The sequence below is a fragment of the Impatiens glandulifera genome, chromosome 8, assembly GCF_907164915.1.
Source record: "Impatiens glandulifera chromosome 8, dImpGla2.1, whole genome shotgun sequence".
NCBI lineage: Eukaryota > Viridiplantae > Streptophyta > Magnoliopsida > Ericales > Balsaminaceae > Impatiens > Impatiens glandulifera.
The window spans coordinates 10,164,199-10,180,124 of record NC_061869.1 but is presented as its reverse complement, the minus strand read 5'-3'; the positions used below and the strand labels follow the sequence as shown (position 1 = coordinate 10,180,124).

General features: G+C 30.8%; 3 protein-coding genes across 3 annotated transcripts; all 3 read right to left on the bottom strand.

Annotated features, from left to right (window-relative positions):
* Positions 1-2,306: 2,306 nt before the first annotated feature.
* On the bottom strand, positions 2,307-5,377 carry LOC124912208 (ribonuclease 2-like). Its single transcript, XM_047452773.1, has 9 exons — positions 5,134-5,377; positions 4,996-5,024; positions 4,839-4,912; positions 4,366-4,467; positions 4,258-4,261; positions 3,195-3,286; positions 2,947-3,108; positions 2,566-2,662; positions 2,307-2,470 (listed from the first exon to the last, which is right to left on the bottom strand). Exons 1-9 carry the CDS (start codon positions 5,322-5,324, stop codon positions 2,427-2,429), a joined length of 795 nt encoding a protein of 264 aa, XP_047308729.1. The 5' UTR covers positions 5,325-5,377; the 3' UTR covers positions 2,307-2,426.
* A 2,017-nt stretch (positions 5,378-7,394) lies between these two features.
* Positions 7,395-8,559, bottom strand: LOC124912622. Its single transcript, XM_047453265.1, has 4 exons — positions 8,448-8,559; positions 8,286-8,373; positions 7,810-8,197; positions 7,395-7,720 (listed from the first exon to the last, which is right to left on the bottom strand). Exons 1-4 carry the CDS (start codon positions 8,494-8,496, stop codon positions 7,556-7,558), a joined length of 690 nt encoding a protein of 229 aa, XP_047309221.1. The 5' UTR covers positions 8,497-8,559; the 3' UTR covers positions 7,395-7,555.
* A 1,265-nt stretch (positions 8,560-9,824) lies between these two features.
* Positions 9,825-12,164, bottom strand: LOC124912044 (probable pyridoxal 5'-phosphate synthase subunit PDX2). Its single transcript, XM_047452600.1, has 6 exons — positions 11,993-12,164; positions 11,785-11,912; positions 11,606-11,693; positions 11,467-11,540; positions 10,223-10,518; positions 9,825-10,152 (listed from the first exon to the last, which is right to left on the bottom strand). Exons 1-6 carry the CDS (start codon positions 12,042-12,044, stop codon positions 10,002-10,004), a joined length of 789 nt encoding a protein of 262 aa, XP_047308556.1. The 5' UTR covers positions 12,045-12,164; the 3' UTR covers positions 9,825-10,001.
* Positions 12,165-15,926: the final 3,762 nt, after the last annotated feature.

Genomic DNA, 15,926 nt, shown 5'->3' with positions numbered 1-15,926 from the left:
ATTATTCATAAAGAAGAAGACATATATGTGAATCAAAGGAAACATGTCATTAATCTTGTGTCTAATTTAGGATTAATTGTTTCAAAGTCATCTACAATTCCTTTGATAAAAGGAATAAAGTTGATTAGTGATCCTATAAATGTTGATTTATGTGATGTAAACCAGTATAGAAGACTAGTTGGTAGACTACTTTATTTGAACTTCACAAGACCTGACATTGCATATTGTGTTCAACAATTAAGTCAATTAATGAATAAACCTTCTAAATATCATTTTAATGTTGTTATACAGGTGGTTAGATATTTGAAAAGAACTCCTTCTTTGGGAGTATTTTATTCTTCAAACAATAATATTAAGTTGTCTGTTTTTTGTGATAGTGATTGGGGATCTTGTTTGGATTCAATGAAATCATTAACAGGTTATTGTGTATACCTCGGGAATTCGTTAATTGGTTGAAAAATGAAGAAACATCAAACTATTTCCCATTCTTCTATTGAAGCTAAATACCGTAGCCTGACTTCAACAATGTGTGAATTGTAGTGGATAACATATTTGTTGTCAGATTTCAAAATCCAGATTGCCCTGCAATTACACTTCATTGTGATAACAAAGCAGCAATTCACATTATCGAAAATTCGGTTTTTTATAAACGGAAAAAACACATTGATATTAATTGTCATGTGGTAAGAAACAAATACAAGTCTGGTTTTATTTCACTAACACATGTATCATCTAGTATGCAGGTTGAAGATATCCTTACCAAATCATTTGAAACAAAACATTTTTTTATATTTTCGACACAAGTTACAATTACAAGACTTTATCTTGAGGGGAGTGTAGAAGAAATGTTAAAATAATTTAATGATTTAGTTATGAGTTTGTTAGATAGTTAAATTAAGTTGTTATAACTATTATTATTAGTTAATAACAGTTATATATAAACTATATTGTATTAAATAATATTAATTATAAAGGTTTAGGTATAATTAGTTGTGTTGGTGATTCTTGTTTAGAATAACTGGATGTTTTTTACCTATTGGACTTTGTGATACAATTTTGTGTTCTTCATCATCCCTCCACAAATTGTTCAATAGCACATATTTGTCCTATTAAATTTTTAATACATTAAAAAAATGGAACATTATTCTGTTATTTTTATCAATATTTTTCTCACTCATATCAATTTTATGTACAAAATTGAAGTAGATATTAAGCAGTGAAATTATATATATATATATATATATATATATATATATATATATATATATATATATATATATATATATATATATATATATATATATATATATATATATATATATATATATATATATCAAATTTATCAATAAAAAAAATTAATAGAATTTTTAAATATTCCTAAAAATATTAAAAAATATAACCCATGTGCTTAGTAGCAAGGTTTTGAAAACCGTTCCGGTAATCAAACCGGGTTTTTGGACGAATACCGGTTCAACAGGTTCAACCGTATCAACCACCGGGCAAACCGGGTAACATTATCACATTTTCTTTTTTTTCTTTTTCTCTTTCTCTAACTTTCTCTTTCCATCCGTTCCTAGTTCCCATCACATCCCTTCTTTTCTTTCCGTTCCGTCCCATCCCTTCTTCTCTTTCTCTTTCCCATCCCAGCCTTTTCTTCCATCACAACCCTTCTTCTCTTTCTCTCTCTCCCGTCTCATTCCTTCTTCTCTTCTCTATCAGTCTCATCCCAATCTTTCTTCTTTTCTCTTCTTCTACAAATATACATTTTTGATTATTTAAACAGTGGGCAAAGATTGCAGGAAGTAACGTCAACAACAAAATGCAGAAACAAACACCATTATCGCAGGTCAGAAACAAGGATTGTTGACAGAAATTTTGGTGTTTGAGAGAAAAACCTTTCCAACCGGAAATTTCGGGATCACTTTTCCGTCCGAACCGTCCGGTCCAACCGGATCTTAACCGGTTCGTAAGGGTTCACGTATTGAAGCTAATAACCGGTACGATTAATCACCCATTTCACGGTCTGATTGGACCGCGTATTTTAAAACCTTGCTTAGTAGCATACCATACCATTCATTTAAGTTTAGATAAACATGATATGAGTTTGGGTTGGTTTTAGACATAGGTTTGTATGTTTATTATCATTGTTTAATCCCTAATTTTAATTTTTAAACTAAAAGATTTTATTTTACTTTATCATGTTTTTAATAGGATGATGTTATATGAAATAGTTCAACTTAGAGAGTTTTTACTGGAAATCAAACCAAAGACATTTGATCAATAAGTTAAAACTATAAAACTCAATATTAATAATAACTCATAGCACAATAGATTTGACCAATTTCCCATAACAGATCATACAAATATACACAAATGAAATGAAGCTCAGTCAATCATCTGAGGAGAAAGGACTGAAATGAGATTTCTCAAAATGTTTCAACTTCCTGAAATGCCTGGTCATTTCCCAGCCCTGCAACAATTAGGTTAAGACACCTAATGCCCACAAAAATAAAAGTTCTAAGACTGTAGGGAATGTTGGTATGCCTCTTTTGAAGTAAAACTCACCTAAAGAGGCAGATTCTGGCAAGCTGACATAGTCCGGGCATGAGCTCTCCATAGATAGCATGTTATCTAGACCATTAGATTTTACACAATCTCGTGGCTGCGAAAATTGAAGGGATAGTTTCCATTACAGTAAATAGAAATAGGCTCATGCCAAGGAATTTATATTAAATGTTCTTGAGAATCTTTTTGAATTATTCACAATGATTGAGATGCCAATTACTAATATCTGGAGTCTAGGAAGTAGGAATAATATAAGATCCTGTTATCCAATTTTTTGTGGAGTGCACAAAAAAGTGGTGAAAACCATTAAAAATGATACATTTATGATACATGCCAGAATGGGTCATTGGGGAGAAGTTTAGTTGAAGAAGAACAAAGTACCTGGAAATCTTTGTAAAAGCATAACCTCAGTTCTTCCACGGCCCCATTAGAACAAACGAGCAATGGTGTTGCATGAAAGGAATTTTGAATTGCGGTGATGATACCGCCCAAAGGGTATTTTTCCGAGTTTGAAGGCAAGTATCCAGCATCATTCAGAACTTTCTGTTGGTGTACATAATATTAGGTGTAAAAAAAAATGACGAAAAGGGATAAAAACGATAATAATTCAGATATATCCGACTTCTTACTGTAATATTATATTTGAAGTAGAGATTTAGTGTTGTCAAAAAGTAATCATATTCGGTATGGACAACGGATGATGAACAAGTCCCATGTTTTTCTGCAAATAAAAAGGCCAAATGAGTAAGAATGAGGCTACGTTTGAATCAAGCATAATTTAAATTAAAATTGGAAGTGTACAATTCCAAAACCTTTGTTAATTTGTTTGTAATTTTGTATGATTGTAATTTTATTTTGAATTTTGGGAAGCTAGCACGATCTCCGCCATAACAGCTTATGGGAATCGGATCGTTAGTCTCTTAAGCAAGACTATTTCTATATGAGCTACCCTGTGGGTTAAGAATAAAGAATTGAAATTTTAATTCCAATGAGTTGAATATATGATTTTCTGTAACTGCATTCTTCATACTTCAAAATTGCAATTATATGATTTCTCCAAACATAAGTTCAATTCCAATTCTTATAAAATTGGAATTATAATTTCAATTATACAATTCCAAACAAAAGGAAAATACAGTGTATTTGATACTTGCAAAGTAGTTGGACTAAGGCCTAAAGCTCGTCTCTTTTGACTCAAAATTGAGAAGTTTAAATTCAGGAAAAGGAAGAAAAAACAAAGAACGCGAGACTGTTGTTCTCTTAGGCATAGGATCTAAACCATTTCACAAAATTTTCTTAAAAGTATTAGGCACTGATTTGTAATACCTACCAAACAGGACCTCGCACAAAATAGTAGAAGAAATTCAGAGTATGATTTTCCCTAGTAGAAACAAATCTATGTAACATGCATATATATGACAAACTGAGTGATATAAACGTGCAACAGATATGACTGTTAAAATGTAAATAGTATAATAAGGTTAGGGTATTCTTGTAAATAGAATTGACAACACAATTGTAAATAGGCCTATAAAGAGCTTGCAAGTGAAGGGATGTTGATTATTGAATTAGAAGTTATTGTTCTGCTTCTTATCCCTATTCCTTGTTTCAAACTTTTGCAACTAAAAGGAGTTCTTCAAATTAATTGATAAAGCATTCAAAATTTTTACAGATAAAAGCACTAGAAATTACCCCACTGCCCATAGAGACCATCATTCCAATCCGCCATCAGAAGATTGCAAAAAGTTAGTATTTGGGATATAGTAGAAAATAAGTGAAATCCCAAAAGATGAGAAAGACCTCATGAGCCCAAAAAAGTCCTTTCCCACCGTCACAGGTTGATGATGCATCGCAACTTAAAGTAGGCCAATACTCCTCGAGAGCACTTAGCAATGTTGAGACCTAAGGGAATAAAAACAAGCATGCCAAATGCCAATCCAATTAAAGGTAAGAAAAGAAAACCTCATAAGAAATCTGCAAACCCTAAACCCACCAAAATGCAAGTGCTAAAAGTAATATTTGTAAGCTTAGCAGCTGCAATATAATGGTTACTTATTGATACATTCAACTTTCTTTTAGTAATATGTACAGTTGTATGGACTTTCAGGATGATGATTTGGAGTATTGATTCAACAATTCAAGATTTGTCTTTTCAAAAAATTACATATGTCAGTTGTTTGGAATTTCATTTCTCTATTGGATCTCTCCTCTTTCTTCTCATCTAAAACCTCAAACAATTACAAAAATCAATAGAAGATAAGACCAAACTTTACCTCTTTGAGGTTAAAAGCAGGACCATTGCAGCATGCAGGCCATGTATCGTCATTGTAGTTTGACCATAATCCGTCTGTAAACACAACAGGAATAACCCACCATCACAAACCCAATAGTACAACACATAATGCCATAGGAAATGGTAGATCCTCGTACGAATTGTAAACTCCGTCGGAGCGTTCTCCCTGTCAAGTTAAGAAGTAAATTCAATGTTTCAACCCTAGATTCTATCTAAAGAGTTAAGAGCATTCGAGTTGTTTCAATGGAAGATTAAGTAAGTAAGTAAGTAAGTACCCTCGGCAACAAGCATTTGAGGGGCAACAACGATCGGTTCCTCGGCAGAGAGTTCCTGGCCATAAGAGAGCTAAGATGAAGTAATCAAACTCTCTTTGTTCGGATATTTCAGACCTGGGTAGAAGAGCATCAGAAACGGAGAACAATAAGAGCACGATTCCAATAGATGATACGGTAGCAGAGACGCCCATTTCTCTTCTTTTTCCGTCTTTCTGATCGATCAAAATTACTCTAATCTCTCTCCCTAATCAAGATCACTAGTTGCATCATTTCACAGTTCATCTCTTTAATCATTGTAGTTTTCGCACGCTTAACACCAATGAAACTAGTGTCTTTTGAGCTTGTTTGATTTTTAGGGTTTGTTTTTAAAAAAATTGTTTGATAAAAAAAATATACTAAATAAATTAATTTATTTATAAAAAATTAATTTAACTTAATAAAATAATAATATTTTAATTAATAAAATATATGATTTTATCAGAGAAAAACTAAAAAAAAAAAAAAAAAAAAAAAGAGACAAAATTAAAAGACAAACCAAATATTGAACTCTTAATATGTCGTTTGTTTGGATGATTAGATTGGAATTTGAATTGAATTCATTTGATTAGAAAACTATAAAATTATAATTCAATCACATAAAATAAAAAATATAATAAAAATAATCTTAATATATATTATATATTTTATTAAAATATTAATTTGACATAACCATTATAATAATTCAAGGATTAAAAAAATTTTAAAGTTTTGATTTTTATTAAAAAAATAAAAACTATCTTGCATTAAATCAGTTGAATTTGGTGCTATCTTTTCGTATATGAGAAAGGCGCACATGAATCTTACTTTATTCATTTTGTTTTTTCTGGTGACGATGTGGCGAACTCTTAGTTTTCTATCCTAAATCTTTAATCACAAAAATTCAGTGTTAGCAAGTTGTAATATTCTTTGTGATCGTAACCGGTACAGCTGTAGAAGCTCAAATTCTTGTCACTATTTTTTGTGATCGTAACCGGCTACAGCCGTAGAAGCTCAAATTATTGTCGCTCTTTTGTTGGTGAGTTGATGAGTGCCTCATTATTATAACTTTGTATATTAAAAATAATATTAGTTCAACATTAAAAAGCTAGTTAGACAATAATCACACCTTCCCATTTAAAGTGTGAATAGAACTCCTAAATTTAATCTATTAAGACCATCTCCAACTCACAAATCCATTCCTAAACCCAAAATGCAGTAAATGTCTTTTCAAACAGTAATTCATCTCCAACCCAAAAACCCATTTTCAAACTCAAAAGAATATTCTTAGAATATTCTTTTCTTACACTAACTTTTTAACCTTATTAATATTATCTATATATTTATTAACTTTATATATTTAATCTTAATCTTTTTTTTATTTTTAATAAAATTAAAATAAAATTAATTATATATCAATAATTCATACTTAACATATAATTTAATAATATATTTAAATAAATAAACATATTATACTAAAATTTAAGTTATAGAATATAACATAAAAATATATAATAAAATAAAAAATAAATTAAATAAAATTTAAGTATAATAAAATTTAATATTTAATTATAGAGCAAATGAAATGTTTCAAATAATTCATATAAACAAGTTTAATATTTAAATTAAAGAGTATATATATTTCAAGGGCTTATTTGAAAATTTATAAAAAAAATTTGGGAAATGATCAGTAACTACGCATATATGGGTTTTTTTTGAGAGAGAGAGTAAATTCTCATTTTGGGTATGTGTATTATGGCCGGTTGGAGCAAAAATGAGAATGCGTTTGCGTTTTGGTGTCCGGTTGGAGCAAAAATGAGAATGCGTTTGCGTTTTGGTGTCCAGTTGGAGATGGTCTAAGAAAAAATAATTCTCCTAAACAAAAGCTTTTATAAACAATGAATGCTGTCTCTTTTCTTCATTTATAAACATTTCAATTTCTAACAAATTTCAAGACCAATTGAATTATCTAGTTTTTTTTTTTAAATAATGGATAATGTTAATCAACTCATTTAGTTAATATTTAAATTTACAAATATGAAATATATAAGATTATATCCCATTAATTATTTTATTTTTTATTTTTTTTAATGAAGTGAGTAATAAAAATAAGATTATATTAATCGTTTATAAGTATCAATAAATTATTGATAATCTAGCCTAGCAGAAAGAAGAAGTCGTGAGGTCGAACGGAGAAATGTAAAGTTTAAATTATTTATAAAATCATTCAAAGATTGAATAAAACATTTTGCACAAGACATAGAGAAATTCAATATAGGCTTTCAATTAGTTTGCAAACATTCCAATTTCCAAATGATAATAAAAATCCTATCTTTCTTCAACATTTATTCCTAACTTCTCAAAATAAAGAAACTTTGATGAACATTTCTCATCTAAATCATAAATCTCATCCCTCTTTACCTTCTTCTTCCTCCTTCACCTCCTTCAGTTTCATCATATCTTCCAATGACAATCCATACATGTTTAAAACATCTTTCCATTGATCTTCACTGCACAATCTCTCATTTCTCAACAAATACTGTTTCAGCTCATCTCGAAGATTCTCAATAGGCTTTAACACAACAAACCAATTCAAAAAACTCAACACCAAATCACCAAAACAATCAGAATTCAAATAGATAATAATGAAGAAACCCTAACCTCTGCTTTTGATTCCAATGCAAGTTTAAAGAAAGCAACCGAAACAAAATCCTTCCCAGAAACCTCCGCTAATTTAATCTGATTAACCCAATACGAAGCCATCTCCATTCTTTCTATCCATGATTTATTACAGATCTCTCCACTGTAATATGGAGTTGTTCCTGATGATAGAAGATTAGGTTTAGAACAACTTACTATTGTTACTGGGGTTCGTGGAGGGGAATCTGGGGATGATTCTTTCTTAATTTTCTCTTCTGGGGATGATTCTTTCTTAATTTTCTCTTCTGGGTTTCTCTTGACGTTACGGATCGGCGCTTTTCTGATTCGAATCTTCTCTGGAGGTGGCTTAATCGGAAGATTAGGGTTTCTGGTAGTGCCGAAAACTTGTCTTCTTCGATCGATTGGAAATGTAGAAGTAAGGAATTGAAGATTTAGAGAACAAGATTTGGTAAAGAATGAAGTGAGTGATTAATTACCTCTGGAGTGGTGGATCTGTGAGATTTTTTCTTGGAGGTTGGATTGGAAGACGGGCGATTCTTGGCTTCGATGGGAGTAATTTTTTTCCTGCAAATTTTGATTTTTTTTTTCAGTTGATGATGATGATGATAGATGGATTGAAGATGGAAAGAAATGATTACCTGGAACAGTAGGAGCGGAATTTTCCATTTTCGAATGTTTTCCGTTCATCTGTAATTGAATGATTCTCTCTCTCTTTTTGAAATTTGAATTTGAATTGAGGAAGAAGATGAAGATAAAAGAGCAGTTTTAAGTTTTCTTGTCATATATATATATATATATAACTCAAGATAAATCAAACTAAAGAAATGAACTAAAATTTTAAATTTATCAAAATGTGTTGTAATTTTGAAAATAAAAATAAATAAATAATAATACCTACTTATAAAAAAAATACATTGTTATTATTTTTTTGGTTAATGATATAAATATATACATTTTATCTAATTCCTATACAAATAAACAAATATTTAATTCATAACTAAATTTGATACTCATAATTAAGTTTCACATCAATTAGAAAATGAGTTACATATCAAAATTAATTTTTAAATAATATAAAATAATATTTACAAAATCTAAACGACTAAAAGAGAATTTATTATATAAATAATATAACAAATTTATAAAAATTAAATTTCGTGGAAAAAAAATCTATAATTTTTTAAGATAATTTCAATGAATACCTTGTTTGAGTTTGATAAGGATGAGTAAGGAAGTAAAATGTACAAACCAACTGTTTTGAAAAAATTTCTATCAATATTATGAGCGAAAGTGAAAACTGTTACATATCTGCATATATGATTAAAATGATAAGAAACCATCGAACACAACTTTTTCTCGTTGTTTTACCATAAGTTATCATTTGATTGAACTCTTGTCGACGTTGTTTATCAATCCTTGAACAAAGACAAATTTTATTGCCGTTTAGAACTTTGGTTAAAGATTCATATGTTCGGTTCGCTCTCCGTACCGTTATAAAACTCAAATTGATTCAGTTTTGAAGTCTTTTTTTAAGAAATTGTATAATTGTTGATGATTCCACTAAAAATTTAATTTTTATAAATTTTTTTTATTTAACCACCATTATATTTTATTATTTATAAATTAATGTTATATTTGTAACAACTTATTTTAGGTAAGAAATAATTTCTAATAAAAATATTATATTTGAAATTATAATGATAATTTTCTACTCAACAGAATATATATAACTAAAAATAGTGTTATAGAAGAACTTTATTTTAAAAATAAAATAATAATTGAAGAAATTTGTTAATATCCAACAAAAGTAATATTTATCGTTTATGCACACATATTGGGATTCAAATATTCAATGAACATATTATTAAAGGTTTTTTTTTAAGATTATTGACAAATATTAAACATTCATCAATTTAATTTGTTAAATTCGGTTAATTTTCTGTTGATTTAGAAGAAATAATATATTCTAATAATGACTAAACAAATATATAAAACTAATCGAATCATAATCCAAATAAAATGAAGCATACCAATACATGTTCTTTAAAAAATCTAAAAAATGTGTCAAATAAGCTCTCAAAGCATATAAACTAGAGCTTGTTTGACTTACAAATAATTAACCATCTTATTATTCAAATCATTAACAAAAATAATTATAAATAAAGCATATGAGATTTAGAACATACCCAAAATCAAACAAGGGTTCTTCTTGTCTCAAATATTGGAAGTTCTGGTTTCAATTGCTTCTGCTGATATGATAATGAATTCAATTCTTCCCCATTTGAAGTTCCTTCTTCTTCTTCGTCATCATCTTCATCCGCCATCTTTAAGAAATAGCTATGCCTGCCAAAGTCATGTTAAATGGGTAGGCACTGGCATGATTCGACAAGAAATTAATGAAAGTATCGTGTACCATCTAGTATCCGCGGTTAGTTCAGGATGGAAGGCAGTTCCCAGCAAGTTCCCTTGCTTAACCGCAACTATTACACTACTAATACTATCAACTAGACCCAAAGAATTGAGTTGAAGAGCCAAAGCTGAAACTGAAATAGTAGCCAGAGCTGAGACAGGAATAGTAGCCAGCACTTGTACGTCTGGACCAACTTCAAGAACTGCAGGTGCTCGGATGAAGACTCCACGAAATGTGGGAGGTCCACCTTCTTTATCTGCTATCTCGGGTACTTCTACTTCTGTTTCAAAACTCTGAATCTGTTTTTCGTAATCAAGAAAAACACCAACAACACCATTAAGGGCATTTTATTCATTTGACCCCCACATCAAACCAGCCTCCTCATGAAACTTTTACACCTCTCCAAGACGAAGTTTTCAGATCAAATGGACAACACATTTGTCCGGAAGAGCAATTCTATAGCCAAAACTAAATTCTTGTTTATGGATATAGTAGATTCAGATACAAATAAGTGTGGAAACTTTTGGGTCGTTTGTTTGTCATCTTACGATCAAAACTAGGGTTTGTCTAGTTTTGATTATTGACCCTCCCACTTTTGGCTTTTTAATGAAATGGTGTTAAACCGTTTTTTAAAATAAAAAAAAAATATGTGGAAACCAAACTTAATCTAAATGTAGATCCAAATGTGGTCATTGTTACTAATCGAACTCTCATCTAATTCCACACCCAGATGAAAATTATAAGTGTTTCCAAATGGGGTGGTTCTGTTACTTAACGAAATATCATCGAATTCCACACACATGCAAATTATAAGTGTTTTCAAATGGAGTCGGTCTGTTACTAAACGAAATCTCATCTAATTTCACACACATATGAAAATTATAAGTGTTTTCAAATGGGATCATTGTTACTAAATGAAATCTCATCTAATTCCACACCCAGATGAAAATTATAAGTGTTGGGTGGTTCTGTTACTTAACACGAAATCTCATCGAATTCCACACACATGCAAATTATTATAAGTGTTTTCAAATGGGGTCAGTCTGATACTAAACAAAATCTCATCTAATTCCACACACATATGAAAAATATAAGTGTCTTCAAATGGGGATCATTATTACTAAATGAAATCTCATCTAATTCCATACCCAGATGAGAAAACAGGACAAAATGATGTCTTCCAAATGAAAATGCAAATGTATAAGCAAAAACCCATGTTCAGTGAAATGAGATTTGTTAGGGTTTACCTGACTACCAAAGAAATTGCGATGAATAGTACAATCAAGCCCCCCTACAAGTTCCTGCCCACCAAGTTTTTGTCCTGAGATGTATAACTAGTTGAGAATTTGTTTAGTAACAGAGAAGAGAAAATGGAGGAAAACTTACCAACAGCTTTATTAGCAAGGAATATAAGACCTGCACAGGTTCCCCAAACTGGTTTTCCAGTCTCAACAAATGCACGTAAAGCAGGAAACTGCATATATAACAATAACATATATCTGATCTGATCTGATGTATGATGATGATGATGAATCGAATTTAGAGTTAATTAGTAAGAGAATTACAAAGTTATGGAATTCAGCTAGCTTGGCCATGGTAGTGCTTTCCCCACCAGGGATAATGAGAGAGGTTACATTTTGAAGCTGTTGAGGCTTTCTTATCTCAACTCCTTTCACTCCCAGTCTTCTAAGCACTGTTAGATCAATAAAACATCAATCAAGTAAAGAGATAAAGAGAAGAAAAAGAAGAAGAAGAAGAAGAAGAAGAAGAAACCTGCTATGTGTTCGTTATAGGATCCCTGCAAAGCGAGAACACCGACTGTCATTTTTGTTCTTGAGAATGAATGAAGAAAAACCCTAGATTCCAAATCGATCAAAAATGGTGTTCGACTTACGCCGAATCATTGATTTTTCATCGAAGAGAGAAATTGATCTTCCCTTTCAGGACTCGCTTGACTCAGTGGACTCAGAGTAATTAATTCTTAATTTCTTAAAATTGGTTTTTTGAATATTCTTTTTTCATAATTTTATTCTTATATATGGTCAATTTTCTATAAAGTAATAATATTTATTAGAAAAAATCAGTTATATCGTTATTATATTTCAGGATCTAGTGTCCGACAAATGAATTAATCCGAGTTTAAGCTAGTTTGAATTCGAACTCGACTCGATTAAATATTTATTAATTTGAGTTCGAGACTCGATTAAATATTTATTAGTTTGACTCAAACTCAAGTTCGAACGAGTTTATAAATTCGAGCTCGACTCGACGATTTACCTACCAGCTCAACCCAACTCGGAAAACTTGAACTAAAATTAAATTTTTAAATATTTATAAAGAAAAAATATTTTTTTAAAATTTTTTATTTTAGTCTTAAAATAAAATATAAAAAATATATTATTTATTATGAGACTCGAAAAAAGCTCGACAAATTATCGAGCAAATATTATATGAGCTCGAGCTCGACTCGAATATTAAATGAGTCGGTTCGAGCTTGACTCGAACTTGATCAAAGTCAAACTAAAGTTGAATTTTAACCGAGACTCACGATCTGCAGCCCTACATCTAACTTTGCATTTTATATGTCTAATCATTAAAATTTTACATATTTTAAATTAATTTAAAATAAAATAAATAAATAAAATCAAGTAACAAAACATTTACATAATAACAATTTTAAACTAGAAAATAAAGATGTTGACTCTATTAACACTATTAAGGAAGCATTACTAATCTTTTCTAGTAATTATTCATAACTTGTGGTTTGTATGTTTGTGGTTATTCATTTGGTTGTTATTTGGTTGAGCGCAAAACCTCAGTCCCTTTCCTCTTCTGACTTTCCTCTTCTTTCTCATGATCAAATTTATCAACTATCGATTGCTAAACTAAGAACCTCACCTAATAATAATAACACACATTCGACCGGACTGTAATACTCAGATATTATTATAGTATTATAATAATATAATATATAAGGGAGAAAAATAACAGGTGTTATGTTAGAAAACATGTGTTATGTTTTAAAACATTACACGTAGTGCTATGCATGTTGAACATCTGTATATTAATTAACAACAACAATCATATATCTAAGTTTTCATTCACTTTCTTCATCTTTTCATTTATATTACTTTAGTTCCATTACCTTTGCCCTAATTTTCTTATTAGATTAAACTAAAGCAATTAACATAAAAGTTGTAGAATTCTAACCGAGTAAGAGAAATAGAAATAAGAAGATGAGGGTTATTTGGAATTCTAAGCAAGAGATAAGTTGGGATCAACGGTATGAAATCTTTATCTATTTACAGTTCAACTATATCTATATATATTTATTTTGATAAGTGAGATTTGATATGAAAATCATTTTGTTTAAAAAGGATGTTGTTTGAAATTATGGATCAAGATATGATAAAGATATGATAATTATGTTGAAATTGAGAAAATGGGATAACTATTTTTGACATGAGCACATTGATCTCTACGACTAGTTTCAACAATGATGATATACGACTAGTTTGAAAAGGAGGATCTCGTAATTAGAGATGATTCTATAGTTTGATCCCTTTTATTTGAGCGCAAAACATCAGTCCCTTTCCTCTTCTTTCTCATGATCAATTATGTTTTCTGTTTTTGTGGTTATCATAGACTAGTGATTTTGAAAATTCAGTTTTCACTCACTCAGATGTTAAGCCTGGAATGTTGGTAAATGCTAAAGTGGTTGCGGTTGATAGTTCTGGGGCTAGTGTGCAATTCCGTAGTGGTGTGAAAGTATTTTGTCATCTCTCACACATGTCGGAATTTAAAATTAGATTATTAATCAAATCAAAATGAGTAAGAAAAGATAAAATATATCCAACAAAATATTAAATCTAGCTTGAATTAAGAAAACGACATTGTTGAAAAACTCCCAAATCAGAGACAGATGATCTTATAGTAGAAGATATGAGAAATCAAGCCGTCTCGAAAAGGCTAAAATGGTCAGAGAATAACAAACTGTGTGTGGGGCCTGGACCGGTAATTTGGTCGATAACAGAATACAAACAAACTGCGTGCACCATCTCGTACAGGTAATTTGGTGCAGAACATAATACAAACAAACTGCGCGCACCGTCTCGTATAGGTAATTTGGTGCAGAACATAATACAAACAAACTGCGCGCACCATCTCTCATCTTCCATCACTTTACATTTCAGCTTTCTATCTAAAGAGACGACGATTAATATGGTTTGTAGCTTGTTCTCTCTTTTCCGCAAGCATAATCTCTGTTTCCTACTTCAGATTTAGTTCTCCCTCTCTCTCTGGCAGTGTGTGTGTACAATCTCAAGTGTAACGAGTAACCCTTTTAATAAACTCTTAGCTCGGAAAGCACCTCTTGGTTAGATATGGTAATCTTCTCTTCTTCTCTCTAATTCAGCACCTGCGTACGTAGATTCTTCATCTTCCATTTCATTATTCAGTTCATTTGAATGTGCGTCATCGCTTATTCTTCCATATATAGAAATGATGATATACGACTAGTTTCAATAGACATTGATCTCTACGACTAGTTTCAACAATGATGATATACGACTAGTTTGAAAAAGAGGATCTCGTATTGAGAGATGATTTTACAGTTTGATCCCCTTTATTTGAGCGCAAAACCTCAATCCCTTTCCTCTTCTTTCTCATGACCAAATCTATCAACTATCGATTGCACATTGATCTCTACGACTAGTTTCAACAATGATGATATACGACTAGTTTGAAAAGGAGGATCTCGTATTGAGAGATGATTCTACAGTTTGATCTCCTTTATTTGAGCGCAAAATCTCAGTCCATTTCTTCTTCTTTCTCATGATCAAATTTATCAATATCGATTAAACAAAGTAGTAAACTTTTAAATCCTATTTTATTTATATTGGATTTTATGGTAATTTTGATTCCGAGTTTTAAATATTCCAATATAACAAATTAAAAATATAGTAGAAGATGAGAAATCAAGTCGAAAAGGCTAAAATGGACAAACCGTGTGTGTGTGGCCTAGTTTGGTGCAGAAGAGGATACAAACAAACTACGCGCGCACCATCTCGTACAATCGTAAATGTAATCTAGTGCAGAACATAATACAAACAAACTGCGCGACCATCTCTCTTCTTCCATCACTTTACATTTCAGCTTTCTCTCTACAGAGACGGCGACGACGATTAACATGGCCTGAAGTCTTCCCTATTGCAGATTGTTCTCTCTTTTCCGCAAGCATCATCTCCGTGTAACGAGTAACCCTTCTAATAAACTCTTAACTCGGAAAGCACCTCTTGGTTAGATATGGTAATCTTCTATTCTTCTCTCTAATTCAGCACCTACGTACTAGATTCTTCATCTTCCATTTCATTATTCAGTTCATTTAAATGTGCGTCATCGCTTATTCTTCCATATACGGAAATGATGATATACGACTAGTTTCAATAGACATTGATCTCTACGACTAGTTTCAACAATGATGATATACGACTAGTTTGAAAAGGAGGATCTCGTATTGAGAGATGATTCTACAGTTTGATCCCCTTTATTTGAGCGCAAAACCTTAGTCCCTTTCCTCTTCTTTCTCATGATAAAATCTATCAACTATCGATTGCACATTGATCTCTACGACTAGTTTCAACAATGATGATATACGACTAGTTTGAAAAGGAGGATCTCGTATTGAGAGATAATTCTACAGTTTGAT

What these genes read in the sequence shown, in the direction of transcription:
- LOC124912208 (XM_047452773.1), bottom strand. Translation starts at nt 5,324, where the DNA reads ATGGGCGTCTCTGCTACCGTATCATCTATTGGAATCGTGCTCTTATTG. An exon ending in TCCGACGGAGTTTACAATTC is followed by an intron (nt 4,913 to 4,995) that starts GTACGAGGATCT and finishes TTGTGTTTACAG; the next exon opens with ACGGATTATGGTCAAACTAC. An exon ending in ACTTCAAATATAATATTACA is followed by an intron (nt 3,109 to 3,194) that starts GTAAGAAGTCGG and finishes GTACACCAACAG; the next exon opens with AAAGTTCTGAATGATGCTGG.
- LOC124912622 (XM_047453265.1), bottom strand. Translation starts at nt 8,496, where the DNA reads ATGAACGGAAAACATTCGAAAATGGAAAATTCCGCTCCTACTGTTCCA. An exon ending in TTCCGCTCCTACTGTTCCAG is followed by an intron (nt 8,374 to 8,447) that starts GTAATCATTTCT and finishes CAAAATTTGCAG; the next exon opens with GAAAAAAATTACTCCCATCG. An exon ending in ACAGATCCACCACTCCAGAG is followed by an intron (nt 8,198 to 8,285) that starts GTAATTAATCAC and finishes CGATCGAAGAAG; the next exon opens with ACAAGTTTTCGGCACTACCA.
- LOC124912044 (XM_047452600.1), bottom strand. Translation starts at nt 12,044, where the DNA reads ATGACAGTCGGTGTTCTCGCTTTGCAGGGATCCTATAACGAACACATA. An exon ending in CTATAACGAACACATAGCAG is followed by an intron (nt 11,913 to 11,992) that starts GTTTCTTCTTCT and finishes TTGATCTAACAG; the next exon opens with TGCTTAGAAGACTGGGAGTG. An exon ending in CCTTGCTAATAAAGCTGTTG is followed by an intron (nt 11,541 to 11,605) that starts GTAAGTTTTCCT and finishes TATACATCTCAG; the next exon opens with GACAAAAACTTGGTGGGCAG.